At 38.9% G+C, this 19172-nt stretch overlaps 1 protein-coding gene across 1 annotated transcript; it reads left to right on the top strand.

Moving 5' to 3' along the window:
• Positions 1-2722: 2722 nt before the first annotated feature.
• On the top strand, positions 2723-18147 carry BRD7 (bromodomain containing 7). The gene is made up of 17 exons (XM_054840372.1): positions 2723-2856; positions 3260-3468; positions 4253-4382; positions 4776-4833; positions 6454-6598; positions 7820-7930; positions 8268-8452; positions 9357-9480; positions 10136-10211; positions 11147-11254; positions 11797-11929; positions 12840-12951; positions 14142-14198; positions 15026-15137; positions 15289-15432; positions 16516-16659; positions 17622-18147. The coding sequence occupies exons 1-17, from the start codon at positions 2808-2810 to the stop codon at positions 17684-17686; spliced, it is 1962 nt and encodes a 653-aa protein (XP_054696347.1). The 5' UTR covers positions 2723-2807; the 3' UTR covers positions 17687-18147.
• The last annotated feature ends 1025 nt before the right edge of the window (positions 18148-19172 follow it).

Below are 19172 nucleotides of genomic sequence, written 5' to 3'. Positions count from 1 at the left end.
AGAACTGTCTACACTGACAGCTCTTGTGCTATGGCACCAGGCATGCATCGTACCAGCAAAGCTTTAGCGATCTTGAGTCAGCTCTGAAAACCACCAGTTTTCACTTTTACTGGGCAAAAGTATAATTTGTAAACAGTGTGATTTGTTGTTGAAAAATAACATCTCATTTGAGAATATGAAAAACCATTGCTAGGAAACAGGTCATAGTAAGGCCTTTTTTTTATGGTGATATAACAAATTACTTTTCAAACATTTAATAACATCTTTTCCAAGTTGTATCCAGCCTCTGCGTAGAGGACATTAGGACTTTCATTCTTCCTCTTTCCACAACTGAATTCCCCTGAAATTGGAAGGACTGCCCCAATCAGGGCTGAGAAGACACAATGTTTTGGAAGAGGAGGCAGGGGTAAGATTTCCTCCTCTGGTGCTACAGGTAACAGCAGAGCCAGCTGAGTATGAAGGAACGCAGGCTCGTTTCTCAGGGAAATGACAAGACCCAACAGCAACACTCTTGAACATTGCTGAGAAATGCAGCTGCTTCTCTTTCCAAGCTTGCCCAAGCTGAACTGTGCCTTGAAAGGCTGCGAAAGTGGTTTTGAGGGAAAAAAATACTGATCTTTTAATTGGAAAGGAGAGCTAGAGACAAGGATGGCAAAACCAATGTGTATTCTACATATGTGTGCCTGCGCTAACAGTTAAGAAAAACTATCTTTCTCTGATCCAGAGGATGTTATTCAATGAGACACCTAGAAAGGAAAGCTCTCAATGTTGGCAATATCTCACATTACTTGTTTGTGTATAATTCTCTCAAAATTCATTAAATTCAGGACAAGAATTTAGGAAATATCAGAATAGTCTGGAAACTTCAGATTAGTCAGGAAATTTCAGAATAACAACTGAACAAATGGTCTTGCCATATAACATTTAAAAGAAAAAAAACTTAGAAAGTCTGCCAGTCCTCTTGTGGGAATAGAGGATATAGCAACTTTTTTTTTCATTCTATAAAACATGTCCTTTAAATATTTACTAGTCTTGTATTTTCTACATGTGGCCACATCCCAAGCAAAAGCCCTCTACCTCTCACTAAAGTATGCTTAAGAACATTCACTGCATATGTAATAAGAGTATTAAAGGATCCAGATGTGAATTAGAAAAACAACTGTGTCTATTACAGCTGAATTTCAAACTACTGGAGTAAGATCAAGCAGGAAAGTTGTGGTTTATTCCAGAGCACCACCCACACAATTCTCTGAGTATGTTACCAAATGACAGTAAATCTAACCAGTAAAATGCAAAACAAAGCTGTCACATCTGATTAAATTCCCAGTGACTGAATGGACAATGGACTTCTCTAACTTCTCGAGCTTTCAAAATAAACCTTGTGTAGATGTACAGCCACATGTATCATAAATTTCTAATTAATAACTATTATTTTCTTTGGCTATAAAACATCACATATGATTCAACAAACTTGAGGAATATATGATTATTGCATGGGAATAAAATTAAAGCTTCTCTTTTGAAATAGACACCGTTTACTTTTGCACTCCAGACTTCACAGGAGTGAAATTTCAAGATGCATTACAGAATAGGTCTTAGCAGAAAACAATACCTAGGGAGTGTTGTTGAAACAGAAATGACTGCAGTTTAAGCGATATCAGCCAATACACTATTAACTTTGAAAGACTATATAATCCATGTTATACTCAATTTTGAAAACCATTTGCCTGCTTTGAGAAGTCCTCCCAGACAAAGCAAATGTGTTAACTTCCACCATTTCTAGGAGGTCCTAATTTCTAAGTTATTTTTAACCTGTAATGAACAATACACATATATTTGCCTTAATTTTATAACCTCATTATAAAGGATTTGCTTTCAAGACTGGCAAGCAAGTTTAGGCACTGTAAGGCTGAGCCTGTCGTAGCCTGCACTACAGGCACAACCGTCATTGCTGCCCTTTCACCAGTACAGACCTCAGCATACCCCTGCAAACTCTCCACTCTTCCTCAGGCATACACAGTCTCTGCACTTCTCACTAGTACAAATTTGGGCACAGGTTCTCAAACTTTTGGGACTAGCGGGCCACGACAGCCATGGCAGGGGAGATTCTGCAGCACAGGCTAGTGTCAACAGAAGAGTATTTAGGCTGAATCCTGCCAAAGCCACTGAAACGCTGCACTGCCCCAGAGACCCAAGGGTGGGGGACAAGAGGGACAAGGCTGCAGGCAAAGCCCACCTCAAGCAGGGAGCAAGGGGCATCTCCAAGGGAGCAGGAAGGGGCTCGCTGGCGGCTGTGTGAGGAGGGGTCGCGGCGGGCTGTGAGGGGAAAGACTGCGGCGGACTGTGAGGGGACAGCGCGAGGGGCTGTGAGGGGAGAGAGCGCGAGGGGCTGTGAGGGGAGAGAGCGCGAGGGGCTGCGAGAGGTCTAGAGAGGCAATGCTGCCCGAGGAACGGGACTGGACCGGCCAGCAAGCACCTTCCCCCCGGGCTGAACAAGGCCGGGCACGGCTGAGAGGGCTGCTCACGACAGAAAACCGCAGAACCCGCCCGCTCACCAGCACGGAGCGCAGCGAAACTCCCAGCGCTGGGACACAGCTGCCCCAGCCAAGCCAACTGTCGCCCGCCCGCTCACCGGGGGCGGCCTCTGCGCCTGCGCCGGCTGCAGCGCCGCTCGCCGTACCTCCAGCCCGCCAGGGGGCGCTGCTCGGCCGACCTCTTCCTCTTCCCGGGTGCGCGCGGCGCCGCTCGTCGGCGGGGCGGCCTCCGCGACAACAGCGCGGCCTACCCGGGCCGCCGCCGCCGCCGCCATGGGGAAGAAGCACAAGAAGCACAAGTCGGACAAGCACCCCTACGAGGGTGCGTGGTCAGAGGGCCGCGGGGGGGAAGGCCCCAAAACGGGCGCAGGCTCTCGGCCCTCACTGTCGCCCGCCCCGCCGTGGGGGCAGCGCGGCCCGGCCGAGCCCACCCGCCGGTGCGGTTTGAAAGCTTGGGGGTGAAGCTGAGGCGGTGTGGGGAACGGGGAGAGCGGCCTTCGTGCCGCCGGTGAGCCCGGGACAGGGAGGCTGCGGATTGGCGTCGGGGCTCGGCCCTGCTGCTGTTTGGGGGAGAAGCAGCTGCAGGGTCTGGAAAACAAATGAGACGTGGTTTAGTGACAGCCTGTGGAAGGACTCTGAGGCAGCTCAGAGCTTGGGCTGTGTTACTCGGGCAGAGAGTATGTTTTCTGCGGTACTCACACGGCTTATGCCTCTGCTGTTTTAAGAATATGTAGAAAAGCCACTGAAGCTGGTGCTGAAAGTTGGAGGAAGTGAAGTCGCTGAACTCTCTACTGGAAATGCAGGACTTGATTCCAGCCTATATGATGACAAATCTGAACATGAAAAACACAAAGACAGAAAAAGGAAAAAGAGAAAGAAAGGAGAAAAACAAGTTCCTGGAGAAGAAAAGGAGAAAAGAAAGAGAAAAGTTAAGGTATGTGTTGATGCTAGTGCATTTTAGCAAAAAAAAAAAAACCAACCACCAAACCCTTCAACTTTCTCTAGTCTTCACATCAGAAGGTGAGCAGATGTGACTGTAACTTGTATCCTTAAATTGGAATACATTCAAACTCAGTACATTTGTTTTGCCGATTCCTTGTCTCTGGGTACTTTTATTAGAAAAAGGTGAGTGAAGTCATTTGGAATTTCTCATCTTTCAGAAAAATATTGGTGAGTATAAGAGCACAGAAAATTAAAAAGGGGAGAAAAATCTGAGTCTAAATAAATCCATTTATTTAAAACAGAATGAAGACTTTACAAGTTCTTAATTAAACAGAAAAAAATGTATTTCCTTCTCAGGATTCTTAACATGATGAGCAATTATAACACATTTATTTGAAGCATTATGGGTACCTCTAATTTTAAGTTTCCTGACTATTTCTTACTAGTTTTTCCCAAAACCTTCAAAAATCATCCTAGGGGCTTCACTGGAGACAATTCTCTGTGCAGAGTCGTTCCTGTCATGCTATAAGTGGCTGTCTCTTACATTTTTAAAAAAAAAAAATCTGTGCTATATTGCATTGTATAGCTGAATTACTTTATTGTCCAGTAGATGGAGACGGTACCTAAAGAATACAAGGCTTTTAAGGCTTTACAAACTATTATTATTTTTTTAAACTCTGTGAGATTGTTTTGAAAAATCTAGAGAGCATTATGTACAGTAATAATGCTGGTTTTACAGGTTCTCTAAGTTTCTATAATAATTTTTCTCTTCCTAGGAGGATAAAAAGAAACGAGATCGAGACCATGCAGACAGTGAGGGAGAACAGGAAATGAAGTGTCAGACCCCCATCAGATTGGAATTGCCACCAGAGAAACCATTGACAAGTACTTTATCAAAACCAGAAGGTAGGGAAAAAAAAAAAGTCTTTTGTTAATTCCAGTTTTCTTTAATCGACTCACATTTTATTGTTCTTTGTTTCTGCAGTGACTTGACATTTTTTGCCATCTCAGTGTTTTTCCCCATCTCATACAAATATTTGAAATTACGTTACTGTTACTACTTCTGCAGAATGGTACCCGGTATCTATGTCAGAGTGAGCAGAATGTCAAGTAAGGCCAATGAGAAAAGTAGATACCCTATATATGCTGTGGGGTTTGCCACTGTATTCTTTTCATTTATGATGAATTCTCAAGTTGCATCAGTTTTGTTTAGTTGATTTCTAATACCTTGGAAGTTGAGTACCTCTTGCAGTCAGTTCTGTTTCACACCCTTTCTTCCCCCACTTGTTTTTGGTCTAGAGGTGGAGCAGACACCACTTCAGGAAGCTCTGAATCAACTCATGAGACAGCTGCAGAGGTAAATGTCTGTGCTACAGGCTTTCAGAGCTATAAAATGAAAATAACATGCATTAAGGGAAGAGGCATATAAAAAGCTGAGTGAAAATATTATTGCTAACATGACTATTTTAGGAATTTTAGTAGTAGTTTAAGAATGCATACTTATAACTTCTCCTAAGCTTAGGCTTCTTGTAAACACCTCCAGTTTCAAGTACTTCTAAAAAACTTTCAAAAATAGGACAATTTTCCAGTAATGTGATGCTTTCTAAGAAATTTTTTTCAGAGAGGCACAAGACTTTGGAATGAACTTGTCAAAACTTTTACCTTGAGTTCTCCTATCTTTTGCATTATTTACGGTAAAAAGGAAGTACACACTTGAAAACTTAAACCATATTTGTTTACTGTCTTGTTAACCAGATGTCTTTTGATTAGAACAATCAGATTTGCAGAATTTGCAGTTCTTTCAAGTGGTCAGTGGTTTGAGATATTCTTTCTTGACTTTAAGCATTAACAAAATCTGTATGTCTTTTGTACAAGAGTGGTTGAAAGATCTTTCCCTTTTTCTGTTTTGCCAGATTAAGCTTGCAACTTTGTTCATGAGTTTTCTGTTAACCTTAAATTTTCAAGACCTTGGTGTCAGTTTCAAGAAACTACTGACTGTCAGAAAGTGTGTGTGTTTGTTTTGGCTACCTTTCAATGCGTCCAGAAAGAAGCAGCCACTTCTGCTTTTGAATCCTGTCTTTCAGTTGGAAGCTATTGTGCAAGTGTTCCACAAGTGCTGCAGAATATCTGCACTGTGTGCTTCTGCAGTATGTATAGCTAAGTGCTTTTCACTGTTCTGTGGCAACTTCACAACTTGGTGGAGAAATCCATAAATCATAAGTAAACCTCAGGAAAAAGGCCTGAAATGCCAAGGGTTTCACTGGTGTGTGTAGTAACAGCAAGGAACATTATCAATGATCAGGCCAATCTCAAGCTACAGAGTTCAGTGAAAAGCAAAAAAACAGTGGTTCTGGAGGAGAGATTCTTGCTGGCTTTTCACCTAAGCCTAATCCTAAGGAGAAAATACCAACCAACTGTATTTGATTTTAATGCTATTAGAAGCACCCAGGAACATCAGTGTATGTCAGAGATCACTGAAAGTCTTGGGAAATTTTAATGTAAAAACCTATTAATATTATGTAACCTGAAAATTAACATAATCATAAACACACAAGTTTTATCACAACTTCTAGCAACAAGCTTTCCCTTCTGTTAATTTCAGAGTAAGCAATGAATGACAAGTATACATTCTAATGACATTGCTTCCCTTTATTTTTCAGTGACTTAACTTTTTTTGAAAAGGCAAAACCTAAAAAAAAAAAAAATTTTTTTTAAATCTTCTTGAGAACACAGGTAGTTATCAAAATGTAGAACTAACTTCTAAAATATTTTTGTAGCACTTTTTTTGGTATATGGGTTTCTGTATAGGATCTTTTCAACCTTCAAAAGTGAAAGATTATGCTGATACAAGCCATTTCTAGCTTTATGTTTTTGATTCCTTTTCAGCTTAGTCCTTTCCTTTCTATTTAATTTCAAGCTCAATATGTTCTTTGTTATAAGTTGAAACATAAAAAAATGTCTTTTCATTTCTTAACAGAAAAGATCCAAGTTCTTTCTTTTCATTTCCTGTGACTGACTTTATTGCCCCTGGCTATTCCATGATCATTAAAAACCCAATGGATTTTAGTACCATGAAAGAGAAGATCAAGAACAATGGGTACCAGTCCATAGAAGAATTAAAGGTAATTCTGTAAATTTTACTTTGACTACAAAGATGTATTATGCTCAATTGACTTCAACTCTAGTATTTTATAAGAATATGAAGATGCTAAAATAACTAGCACTTCTGCTGGAAGAAATGTTTCTTGTTAAATTTTTGTGAGCAAATAAGTTCTGGAAGTGAAAGAGAAAACACTTGGGGTTTATAAATATGTGTCTCAGAAAGATGTGGATGGTTTCATGTTTTATGCAGGATTAAATAGAATCCGTCATTTTGTCCTTCAGCAGGTCATTTTAATCTTAAGAATGAAAGTTACAGCATTTTTGTCAGACTGCTCTCATTTGCCTCCTGTCCCCTGAGTGCTAGCCAGGCTTATCTAGTCATGTAGGTCCACAGCTAGTGAAGGCAAGATGAGCTCAGTCCCGTTGGCAACAACCGCTTAACTCTGTGCTGTAGTGTGTCTAGTGGATTCAAGGGCCTGTTTTGAAGGTCCCTAAAGTTTTTAAAAGGTGTGGGAGTTACTTTTGTTTTCTTCAGCAGAAATATTCTCTAGTTCTTTACTGGACTAGATGAGGACCCAAGAACTGTAATTTGTGTGTAATTAACAGTTGAACTTCGGCAGACGTTAGTTAATAGTATTGGCTGTATTTTCTTGCACACTCTTCTTTAGAGGTCCAAAACTTAAGAATATTCCCTGCTGTTTCTGGTTCACTTTTCATTTTAACTTTTTTGTCTTTGTGAATAGCTGAGAATGTGATAAACCATACCTACCTGTAGAGGCTCTGCATTGAGTATAGAAGTGAAGTTTCTAGCTCAGTCATTCCAGAAATGAACTTCAAACAAGCATATGATTCTTTTCTTCATTGTGACTGAAACTTTGGCATATTCCTTATAATGATTTAGCTGTGGATTGCAGCTTTTCTGTTTTTAAAGCTAGCTTTATTGTCTTTTTTTATGTTGCTTCACTTTGTTCTTTTAGTGACTGCTGATTGGTCAGGGACATGGGTAATTTTAGCTAGGAGGACTTCCATTAAAACTTTAAAAACTACAAACAATACTGAACACTTAAGAATACTTTCAGAATATTTATTGGAGGGCTAATTTTGAGACTTTAATCTAATTAAAAATGCTCTTTGAAGTTCTTTTTCCCTTAAGCTCAAGACATTGCATTTACAACAAGGATTTTAATACAGTATACTATAAAATTTTAACTTTCATTCCAAAATTATTAATGTCTATACAGGATAACTTCAAACTGATGTGTACTAATGCAATGATTTACAACAAACCAGACACCATTTACTACAAAGCTGCAAAAAAACTACTGCACTCAGGGATGAAGATACTTAGCCAGGTAACAGAAAATACAAAAGAAAATAACGCTTCTTCCTTTTTGACCCCTCTTTCATTCCACTTCTACAGGGATCTCATGAGAATTAACAAAACTTGCTTAGTATTTGTCAAATGCTTGCATATTAGTGTTTAAATAGTGCATTGTTTTAAGACTCATGTTTTAGTACTGCTATCAGATCAGTTATTGAAGAGATATTTGCATTTAATATTTCATTTTCTAAACTGTCTTTACACTTGCTAGTATAAGAAAGAAAGATCTGAAATAAAATTATCCTCTGTGGGTAGGTTAGGCAAAGATTTGTTGCAGTAGCAAATAAAAGGATTCTGGTGGTTTTTAGGAGAGAATTCAGAGCCTGAAGCAAAGTATAGAATTCATGGCTGACCTGCAGAAGACAAGGAAGCAGAAGGACAAGATGGAACTGCAGCAGACTGGGGAAGATGAAAATAGTCCTGGGAAAGACAAAGGAGAACCTGTGGATGGGGACACCAAAGCATTCAAAACACCCAGCAAAGAACACAAAAAGTGAAGTATTATCTCAATAGCAATTATAGGGTACACCCATTAAATGCTACTGAAACAAGGTGACTTTTAGGGACTAGTGGGTGTGAGTTTCTGGCTTTCTGGTACTGCATATACACTAAGACTTCTTCATCTCAGGGGAGCGACTTTTATAGAAAGCATCTTCATATACCAAAAATAAATAGGTGTAGAATCTTTTATGATAGCATTGTATTTTAACGTAGGTAACCCTGTACTGCTCATCAACTCCATTCCTTATTTTCTGTTTTAGTGTCTATTTCACATAAGTAGTATTGTTTTGGAGAGAGTTTGCAAACATGACCTTTTAAAACATTTTGATACAAATAACTATATAGTCAATTTCAAGTTCCTTTTTTTTTTTTTTGCATAGTAGTTGTATTTGAAACATGTAAATGCATAGCTACAGAATGTTTACTTCCTGAAATATCTTTCAATATCTAGAAATACCCTTTTCAGTGTTTTGAAATATTAGTGACTTTATTTTCACAGATTTGAAAATACAGATACTAAAATTCAGAGTATCTAATATTGTGTTTTACCAAAAATATCCTTGTTAGTTTTCTGAGCGCGATGACATAAAATCTGTCAACATGCTAAACTAGGATATTAATATGGCAGAAGTAAGCTAAACACAGAGACCTTTACAGTTACTGACATAAAAAAGCATTTGCTGATATAAATCTTTGTCACATTTTCCCCAGCTATTTTAAATACAGTCATTAAATGGTGCTGTTTGTTTTGTTAGTTGTTTTGTCTACAAAACCAGTTTGCATAGTTGGCAGAAACAATTTCTTCACTCTATCTTTTTGTGATACTTGGCCAGTTGGTGTCTGTTAAATCTATCTGTTAAAGCTCGTTAACTAAGTTGTGTGGGTTTTACTCACAGGAGGGACAAAGATGTACTTGAGGACAAATTACGAAACAATAGCTTGGAAAGGGAACAAGAACAGATTGATCGTATTGTTAGAGAATCTGGAGGAAAGTTAACAAGACGAGTTGCAAACAGCCAGGTAAATCTTTGTGTGTTTGGTAACTCCTTTCACTTTTTCATAAACCAGGCTTGCTTAGCATGTCAGTTGAAACTCAAGGTATGCTTTTACTACAGTTTGCCCCATTTTAAACATCACTACTCATCTGTTTAACATCGTAAGGTTAAAAAAAAAGGCATATCAGTTGAATGCATGCTGAATTTCATCAACAGAGCAAGTTCAGCTTAAAGTTTTAGAAATTTTAGATAAAGGGGTAGAAAAGTATGAATAGTAGGAACCTCTAGAAAATATCTCAAATCTGACCTGCAAAAAACCCTGTAGTTAGGAAACAGCCACATATCTGATCAAAGGTTATTAATGTTACAGGAGAAGGAACCCAGTGTGGTAATACTGGGCCCATTCAATTTTCTACATGAATTACATGTTTTTCTCTCTTGTCCTCTGCAGAAATATCAATATTTATCATAATTTCTTAATTCCTTGTGCATATACCAATAATAAAGGTATCTAGTGAAAATAAAAAAGTTAGAGCAGCACTCACATCTGAGTGTGAGTGATCTTTCCAAATCCATTTCTGATTCCTACAACTAGGACAGTTTCATTAGATGTTTTTATTAGTTGAAGGACCATGAGTTTCAACTAATATGTAAATTAAAATAGTCTGATCTTATTTCAGTGTGAATTTGAAAGAAGAAAACCAGATGGTACAACAACTCTGGGCCTTCTTAATCCGGTTGACCTTACTGCAGGAGGTAAGTTGGCATGGTTCAGGTAACGACACTTTCACCTACCTGCTGTGCTGCTTTTTTGCTGGGGCAGATCATAAAATGCTGGCCAAGAACCAAATGCTTCTTTACAGTGGGGTAGAGATCTGGATTTAAAAAGCTGCAGCTGAGGAAGCTCGTCGATGGGAGCCAATTGTTGCTGTTGTTAGGAGCAGCTGGAGGGAGCTCAGTGGCTGTGGCTTCTCCTTTTTGCATCAGCTGTCTGTGAGAGCTGCCAGAGAAAGCTTTTGCCCTTGGAGAAGAGATGACCTGCCCTATGCTTGGGCACATCTAATTCCTGGACTCCCCTGAGGTCTGGTCCATGGACAGAGCATAGTATCTGCTGACCCAAAAGGTCACAGATGTTCCAGATTTGGCCACTGGGAACTGTCTGGGCCCCAGATCATTCTGTCATGTCAGTGCCATCTGTGCAGTGGCACTAGCTAAAAGAGTGCAGGTGCTGGACTATTTAACTCCCAGCTCATTACAGAGCTGAACTGACTGGGTCTAGAATAGGCAGAAACCAAGCTGCAAACTTGACTTCTTCCTCCCCCATGTTTGTGCAGTAAGAAATGCCAGCAAGAATAAATAAAGTGTGGTTTTTCATGTTAAGAATCATATTCTCTTCAATGATGCAGCCTCTGTTAGGGGAGGACAGGAAGGAGGAAGACTGATAGTGAAAACTTAACATGTAGGTTAAATCTTCTATACTTAACTAGTATTACCGCTTACTTGGTCTGGATTCATGTTTAAGACTACACACAGTCTTTAGTATGAAGCATTTGGAGAGGAAACACACTTTGAGAGTTGTTTCCAGTTTATTCTGAAGTTTCTGGTTATGAGTATTAAATGGGTTTGGACATCTTCCTATGTCACTTAACTATGCCTTCATTATTTCTGTATTTTGAAACACCCTATTGCAGAACCAGGTTACTGCCCTGTGAAGCTTGGTATGACAGCAGGAAGACTTCAGTCAGGAGTTAATACTTTACAAGGGTTCAAAGAAGATAAAAGAAACAAGGTTACTCCAGGCAAGCACTGATTTTTTTTTTTTTTTTAACCAGAAATCCTCCTCCTTATATTAACATATTTTGTTTATCTCATTACTAGCACACAAATAGTTTGGAACTAAGGTTTTTTTAATGATAAAGCACATTATTGCATGTGTCTGTCACACAACTAAACAGCACATCACAAAGTCTAGCTTAATTTACACATACAAAAGGGGAGGCGTATTTAATAAAATGTTCATCTATATTGAGAAGAGGGGCTATACCAGATAGAAAAAGGTTTCTGCTGGCTTTGAAAGAGCATAGTGGGGAGCCTGAGAGCCTATTACTGGCATCAGACTGAATTTTCATATTGTATTAAGGCATACAGCATTGTTAATAAAGCATTTGTAAATAAAAATGCATTTGATGTAGATGTTACTAAAAGATGTTGCAGTGTGAACAGGTGGTATTCTGTGAAAGTTTGTTTTCACCGTAAGAAATACGTTCCTAAAAGTTTCTTCTCATTTTTGTCTCATACCCACATATCAGAGGTAATAATTAGCACTGTTCTTATTCATTAGTGACATACTTAAATTACGGACCTTATAGTTCCTATGCTCCAACATATGATTCTACATTTGCCAACATAAGCAAAGAAGATTCTGATTTAATCTATTCAACATATGGGGAAGACTCTAATCCAGGATCTTTCAGGTAATCAAACGAGGATGCTTGTTACGACTTTCATGTATAGAAGCAGTTATGTACACCTCTGCTGTATGGGCTATGTCTTTCCCATTGAATGATGTCACTACTGTCTTTATAGCCTACTGGGTTTTGTTTGTTTGAAGAAACAAATACTTTAATAAAGGAATTTGCCTGTAAAGTGAAATTAGCCAAGAGTGAAGGATTTTGATGCTGATAGATAGGAACACACAGTCTAAAATTTAAGTACAGTCTAAAATTTAAGTATATTTATGACTAACTCTGAAGGACTCGTGTTTAAAGCCAGGAAGGTATTGAGTGGTACAAATGTTTATACAAACTGGATTTTTTAACATTAATGAACTTAATTACTGCCTTGAGTGAGACACATATTTGTTAATGTCAAATACTGACCATACTACTGTGGTCATAGTGGGGAAGCTGAGTCCCAGAGATAGAGATTCCCAATTTCATTCTTAAATAGTGAATATACTGCTTGATTTTGATATTATTTACTACAGTAATAATAATTCTGTTTTTATTATTCTTGATTATAAAAACTTCAGAGTTAAAGTCTTTTTGTTTTATGAGAATCTCATAATATACAGTGGTAGAAACTCATATGAAATGTGGGAATACTTAAGTACAGTGCAAGTGCCAAGTGCCTGTAGAAGTTCGCTTTCAGTTTGATACAGCTGCCTGGGGCAGTACATTCTTCCTAGTTTTTAGGTTTTTAGGAATGGAAGTGGGTTCCTCAGCTACAAAAGGCAGGGATAATTAAACTAAAGCAAGAGATCATTGAGATCAAAATCTGCGCTACTTTGTGTTTTCTCTAAGCTGTACATATTGGTTTGACTTTACGTAACTTTTTGCCACTGAATGTTTAGTATGAAACCTTAACTATCTTTTGATCTTTTAGTATTCATGATTTTTTGATGAAGTCACAAGATTATCCTTTCTTAATGGCTGACAGTTTGCTTGATGTTCTAACTAAAGGAGGACATTCTAGAGCTCTCAGAGAACTGGAAACGGTAAGAATGGATTTGTGAACTGCCTGGTCTTTGGTTTTAGCACACAAGCTATAACGTTAGAGAAAGATGATGCTGATCCTATTGATGGGCTCCCTTTTAATTGGTAAAATTTGAAAGCAAAGACTGATCTTAGTCTCCAGTGAATGGGTTTTTTGGAAAGGGATTATTCTAACTTGTTATTAATGAAATGTGAAAATTAACAAAATATTGTAGATAGAGACAGAGTCACACTGTCACACTCTATCACTTTCTCTGCCTGCTCTCCCTGTTAGCACTACCTCTGTTCCATTTAGTAAGAAAATATCAATAAGCAATAAGAAATGAGTTGATCATGGACAGCCTTTCTTGTTTCCATGAAAAGTTTATCATGTTCCTAGCAGCCCCTGTTAAGTTCAGGAGAATTAGTAACTAGTTTTTCCATTTGCTTGGTGCAGTGTTTTCAAACTCAAATATGTGCTATGGAAAAGTACTGAACAGCTACTCTTCAAATTCTTGTACCTGTATGTGCCAGCCATGACTGGAATCAAAGGGGCTGATTTGACGATCTTAATTGACAATCCAAGAATTAGTTGAGAATCTCCACAAGACAGTTCCTGTTAACTAAAAGAACTGAAAATCTTGATTTGAGTTTCACATCAATGTAAACTAATGAAAATCACATCATAGCCATTTACTAATGGGTCAAATATTAGCTACATTAATACTAGAAATAGTTCACGCATCAAAGATTGACCTTTAGCCCCAGCTCAGACCTTTGCTTAGCATTGCTAGGTCAGCTCTTTCCAGTACCCAACGGGGACACTGACTTACAGGGTTCAGCTGCTACTGTTGCAAGTATTAAGAGCAATAGTTACGTACAGAAACTGAATATATTCCAGCATCTAGTAATCAGCCTTCCTTTTCTTCCTGCCCCCCAGTAAAAAAAAAAAATCTCTGATGTGACATCACTAGGGAAAAGGCTGTGGACTTGCAAAGAGCAATAAAATGCATGCTGTAAAAATGTATTTTAGTAAATGTTAGTATCTGAAGAAAGCCCACAAAAAGTTACAAAGTAACTTTGGGTTACAGAGAAAGCTCATCATGCTATTGTATATTTACCTCACTTTAAAATTACTGCCTTTTGTAAGGCTTTACTTTGAACTTAAAAGATTCATTTGAATGCCACCTTTAAAAATCTTTTCTCTGTTCAGCCACTGGAGGAAGCTGAAGGCCCACAGGAAAGAAGTGATGCAATAAAAGATGTAAAGGTAATTTTTTTCTGTATTGATTAAGTGCTGTAACCAACCTCTCTAACGGCACAGTTACAAAACTGCCTACAACTGTAAGGCCTATGCAGCTACACTGAGACTTTGCCAAGGCGTAAATCTACGCTGTGTGATGTGTGACAACGGCATGTAGGTATCGGGGGAGTAAGTCTTTCCAAAAAAGTCTTAAACAAGACAGTATGTCAAGTGAACTGGAAGAAAATCCTTATGTATTTTCATTTGTGATTATTTATGTGTTAGATCTGGTTGGCAGCTACAGTTGTTTTATTCATACCTTAATGTGATTTAGTTTAACATGAACTTGTAATATAAGCGTAAAATATCACACGCTACATAGCTATCTTTGAGATGTTTTCTCAACTACCTTATGCCCCTGCAGGCATACAATATATCTCTAAAATCATTCCACCCAAACTTTGCTCAACTAGAAAAAGCATAGTGGTAGTTCTAGGGAAAGGACTGCCCTCCTGAAGGCTTCATCTGCAGCCAGGTCCCAGGCTGGTTTTGAATTTTGGCCTCGGATCTTAGCTAAACTCTGATTTACATGAGATCAAGGAATATTTTAACTTTTTTTTAGTAGGGATGCTGGTCTTAAGTTATTGCATCATTTGTATGCCCCCATTGTTTTTGGCAGATGTAATTTTCTATCTGAGTGTGTCTTTTCAGCTTCCCCTCTGTATGTTCACTTTTTTGTAGAGCAGACTAATTTTAACTAACTTTGTGTTCTGATTTCCCCCAATTTTGTTGTTTCAAGGCTGATCTAAATATTACATAAATTATTACTTGCTGCTTTTTTTTTTTTCCTTAAGATTATGGAAATTGATATTGCTGCCAGGTTGGACTCTGCTAGTAACGACAGACTTACAGCACTAAAAGCAGTTACCAGCTTCGGCATGCCGATAGAAGAGTTTGATTCCGAGGGTGAGTTTCCCTGGTACTTGCACTTCTGATACGTCTGTAACTGTCTAAATTTCTCAATCCCTTTGTGTAGTCAGCCTTAACCTATTTTATATTATAATGTAAGTAAATACTCTCTCTTATTAGTTAAGACTTACTTTTCTTCATTAAACAGAGGCTGAAATCTTCCAGAGGAAACTTGATGAAACAACAAAGCTTCTGAGAGAACTCCAGGATGCTCAAAATGAACGACTAAGTACAAAACCACCCCCTAATATGATTTGTCTTCTGGGTCCATCTTACAGAGAGATGCATTTGGGTAAATACACTCTTTCTGATCATTCTTGCAGAATTAATCAAGTCTCAAGTTATATCAACTCCAGGAACAGCAAAGATTTAACAGTTACAGTGCAGAATACATGCCCCATTAGGCCTAGAAGATTAATTTTCTTTGTATGAAAAGCCAGATGAAAGTTTTGAACAGTAATTACATGTATTTCCTCTTTATTAATAAAATTCCCTAGAACTGACTGGGAGCTTTCTCCGTGCTGTGGGGCAGATAATAGCCAAATGCCTCTAACTCTGTCATTTTTACAATGTCTTTGAACAGGGGTAGCTTAAGTGTTACCAACTTGTTATTGTAAGGGTAGCTTTGTTCCAGGTTTGGTCTAGTTATCAGTCTTTTTTTATTATACCAATTAATACCAGTCATTCGTTCTTTAACTATTTTGAGCAAAGGTGCTTGTCTCATAGGTCAGTTACACGGCCTGGGTTAATGGCAGCCTTCCAAGACAGGACTGTGAGCAGAGGGTGTCTGTTTTGCCAGTAAAACTAACTTGTGCAACATCAACTACAGCACCTTGCTGTGATTACATAAATTCCCCATTATTGGAGAAATATTGCCAAGTTGGTATTGTACCAAGTCTAAACCTGATCACATATTACCTTTCTTAGAAACATTAAGTACTTACAGCTTCTTTCTTGAAGGAAGACCACTTTTGTAGCAACAAGAATCACGTCTCTAGTTCACGTACAAAACTAAACGCCGCATCCTGAAAGCCAGGTGTTACTGACACAACTGCCACGTGGGTGCCACCAGGTCCCTGCCAGCTGCTGTTCTAGTGTAACCCAAGCATCATTAGCTTACTCTTTAACTCGCAGTGTTTCCCGATGGCAGCAAGCCCTGGTCAGCAGCTATTTCATTCCTCCTGGTCGTCTTTGCCATCTCTTTTATAGTTCCCAGTATGTCTTGCATGACTGCACACACTGCAACAAAACTCTCCTGTTGCAGAAACATCATTTAACATAGTTCCATTTGTACTGGAATTAAACTGGTTACAGGGTGAAGGGCTCATTTTGTGTGTATATATAGCATATAAACACATCCACTTATCTTCTCTAGCGGAGAGAGTAACCAATAACCTGAAAGAACTTGCACAACAAGTGACTCCAGGTGATATTGTTAGTACATATGGAATCCGGAAAGCGATGGGAATTTCAGTTCCTTTACCTGATACAGAAGACAGCTGGGTAGATCTGACAGAGGGTGAGTACACGAAAATTTATTGTTGCATCTGTTCAACTAAAAACCACATCTGCAAATCATTAGACTGGCTTGTGGTAGAACTTGCAGTAACTTAGTTCCAACTTTCAGTTCTTCTCACCTTTTTAAAACTGTTTCTAATGGAAAGTAAGTTGCTCAGTCCAAAATTAATCTTTTGGATGTAGGGAAGTGTGGTTCAACTACATAAAGTAGCTATTTTACCATTCAACTTAGAGCACTGCCAAATTTTAAAGCTTGGCAATCCATGCAAGTTTAGTTTTTCTATTTTGTGTGAAGTTACAAGAGAAGAGTTAAAATTCCTCACTTGCTAAACTGAGGACAGCATGCTTCCTCCTCTGCCAGGCTTTTGGCTGTGCACTCCTTTTGCTTAATTTGGCCAGCTGTAGTGCTTTGTCAGTTGACAGCATCACCAGCTCCTCCAGCCAAAAGTAATTACTGTTGTTGCTGGGTCAAGGCATGAGGTCAGTGGGACATCCAAGTGCCAGAACCAGATCTCCCCCTGGTGGCACCTCAGTGTAAAAGCACACCCAGAGTGCGTGTTCCTCCCCAATTTTTGAGGCAGGCAAGAATTTCCTTTCAAGAAACATAATTCACACAACAAATTTACTCAGGCTATGGTTTATAAAAAGCTTCAGTTAAGATGTTATTCAATGAAAAGAGCAGGATTACTTCAGGAACTAACTTATCTTTTCAAGGAAACTGCTCAAGAAATTCCAGTTTCAAAATTATTGAGCAATTTCTTTTTCATAGGATTGTACAAGAGAGGCTATGTAACAGAGCCAGCTGAAACACAGTATTTTCTTAGAGTGTTAGAGAACACAGAGCTAACTCAGGGCTATCTGCACAAATAGCAAATGACTTTAGGAATACTCTATTGTATATGTATTTCTGTCAGCTAGAAGTTACACATGCTAATTGACCTGGTATCTGTGGGAAACTTTCAGACTTTCAAGAACCTAAAAAGACTGTCACCATCCCTGAAAATGAATGTGGTCCAGTTACAGTCTGAAGCTTGGGTGAAGTTTACAGCTGTTTGTTTGATTCTATTTAAGAACCAGATAAACTCCCTTCAGGTGCATTCGCTGAGCGTGTGTGTATATTGTGTGTTAAATTCCTTTTGTTTATTAAATTTTGGAACTGATGGCATTTGAAATTGAATGGTTTTAGTTACCTCTGCTACATAAGTGCACTAAATTATTTTTTTTTAAAATCATTATTTTAAAGCACCACTACAGCATTTAAGTTTTCCTGTATTATTAAGTGTCTGGAAAAGTCTGAGTAAGTGAAAATGTGCCTATATGCGGTGCAGGGACTCAACCAAAAGTTTCCAAAAGCAATGTATTGGAGATTGTATCAGAATCTGACTGGGGCAAAAAATCATTAGTATCTGAACATGCAAGTTTCCCTTTTTAAAATTACTGTGTGACTCTTATGATCATGAGGAAGAGAAATAAAACTTTTTAAATAAAACCGATGTAGCCTGATGAATTAACAAAAGATCAGCTGTGTGAGACTTTGAATGTGGATGAATCTCCTCTTGGAGAAACAACATCATCTGCTTGTCATATTCTGAAACTGGAGGGCAAGCTTAGAAACGTGTCCTGACGATCAGGTGAAGCTCACAAACACACTTCCTGCTGGTAAGTAAAGATGCCGCATGGATATCGTACAGTCAACTCAGACACTGACATAGACAGTTCTTCTCATTACTTGGAGGTATTGCTACACACTACCTGCATAATGATTTTCAGCTTGCTTATCAGAAAGGAGAGCACGTTTAGAGAACTCCCAGCATTAACAGCCAGTCCCTCGTTCACCAAAACTGCAGCCAAAGCAGACTGACGCTACAGCCTTCAGACTTGGAGAAGTGTAGCACCTATGCAAGTATTCTGTCCAGAGCCAGCGACTTGCACAAGTAGCAGGCTCTTCCCTGTGCTCGTCAGTCACTGTCGCACAATCAGGCAGTGCTATACAGAGCTTCTACCACAGATCCTTAACTTTGTAAGTGTTACCCCATGGTCCCTGTACAACCTTGGACTCCAACAGGAACAACATGCAGTGCTGCAGTTCCACCCAATTAGCAATTGCTCACGTGTGCAGCGGCACGGACTTGCACCAAGAGGTAACTTAAAGGCAAAGCATAATTGTGAATTCTACCCTGTACCTCCAGTCTTACAGCCAACATCATCCTTACGTTCCCTTCCTTCCTCCTCTCCAAAAACAGCTGCAGAAAGGTTTAATTGGTTCTAAACTTCCACAGTTCTTAAAATTCATTCCAAAAATGTTGAACCATCAACCTGGATTTTTCTCCAGTAGTCCCAGAATAGTTGTTAATGAAGTCACCACTAGAATTTTTTCACAGTTCTAGGTAACTGCAGCTGAAATACTGCTCCAGGGAATTAATTTTGCCATTAACATTTAAGTCATTTTCATGCTACAAGAGAAGACAAGATGCACAACAACCATGCCAGCCAAATCATTACTGGCTCACTTTG

This window comes from Grus americana, chromosome 13, assembly GCF_028858705.1.
Source record: "Grus americana isolate bGruAme1 chromosome 13, bGruAme1.mat, whole genome shotgun sequence".
Lineage (NCBI taxonomy): Eukaryota > Metazoa > Chordata > Aves > Gruiformes > Gruidae > Grus > Grus americana.
The sequence above is the reverse complement of the archived record's forward strand: the minus strand, read 5'-3'. Positions and strand labels throughout refer to the sequence as shown.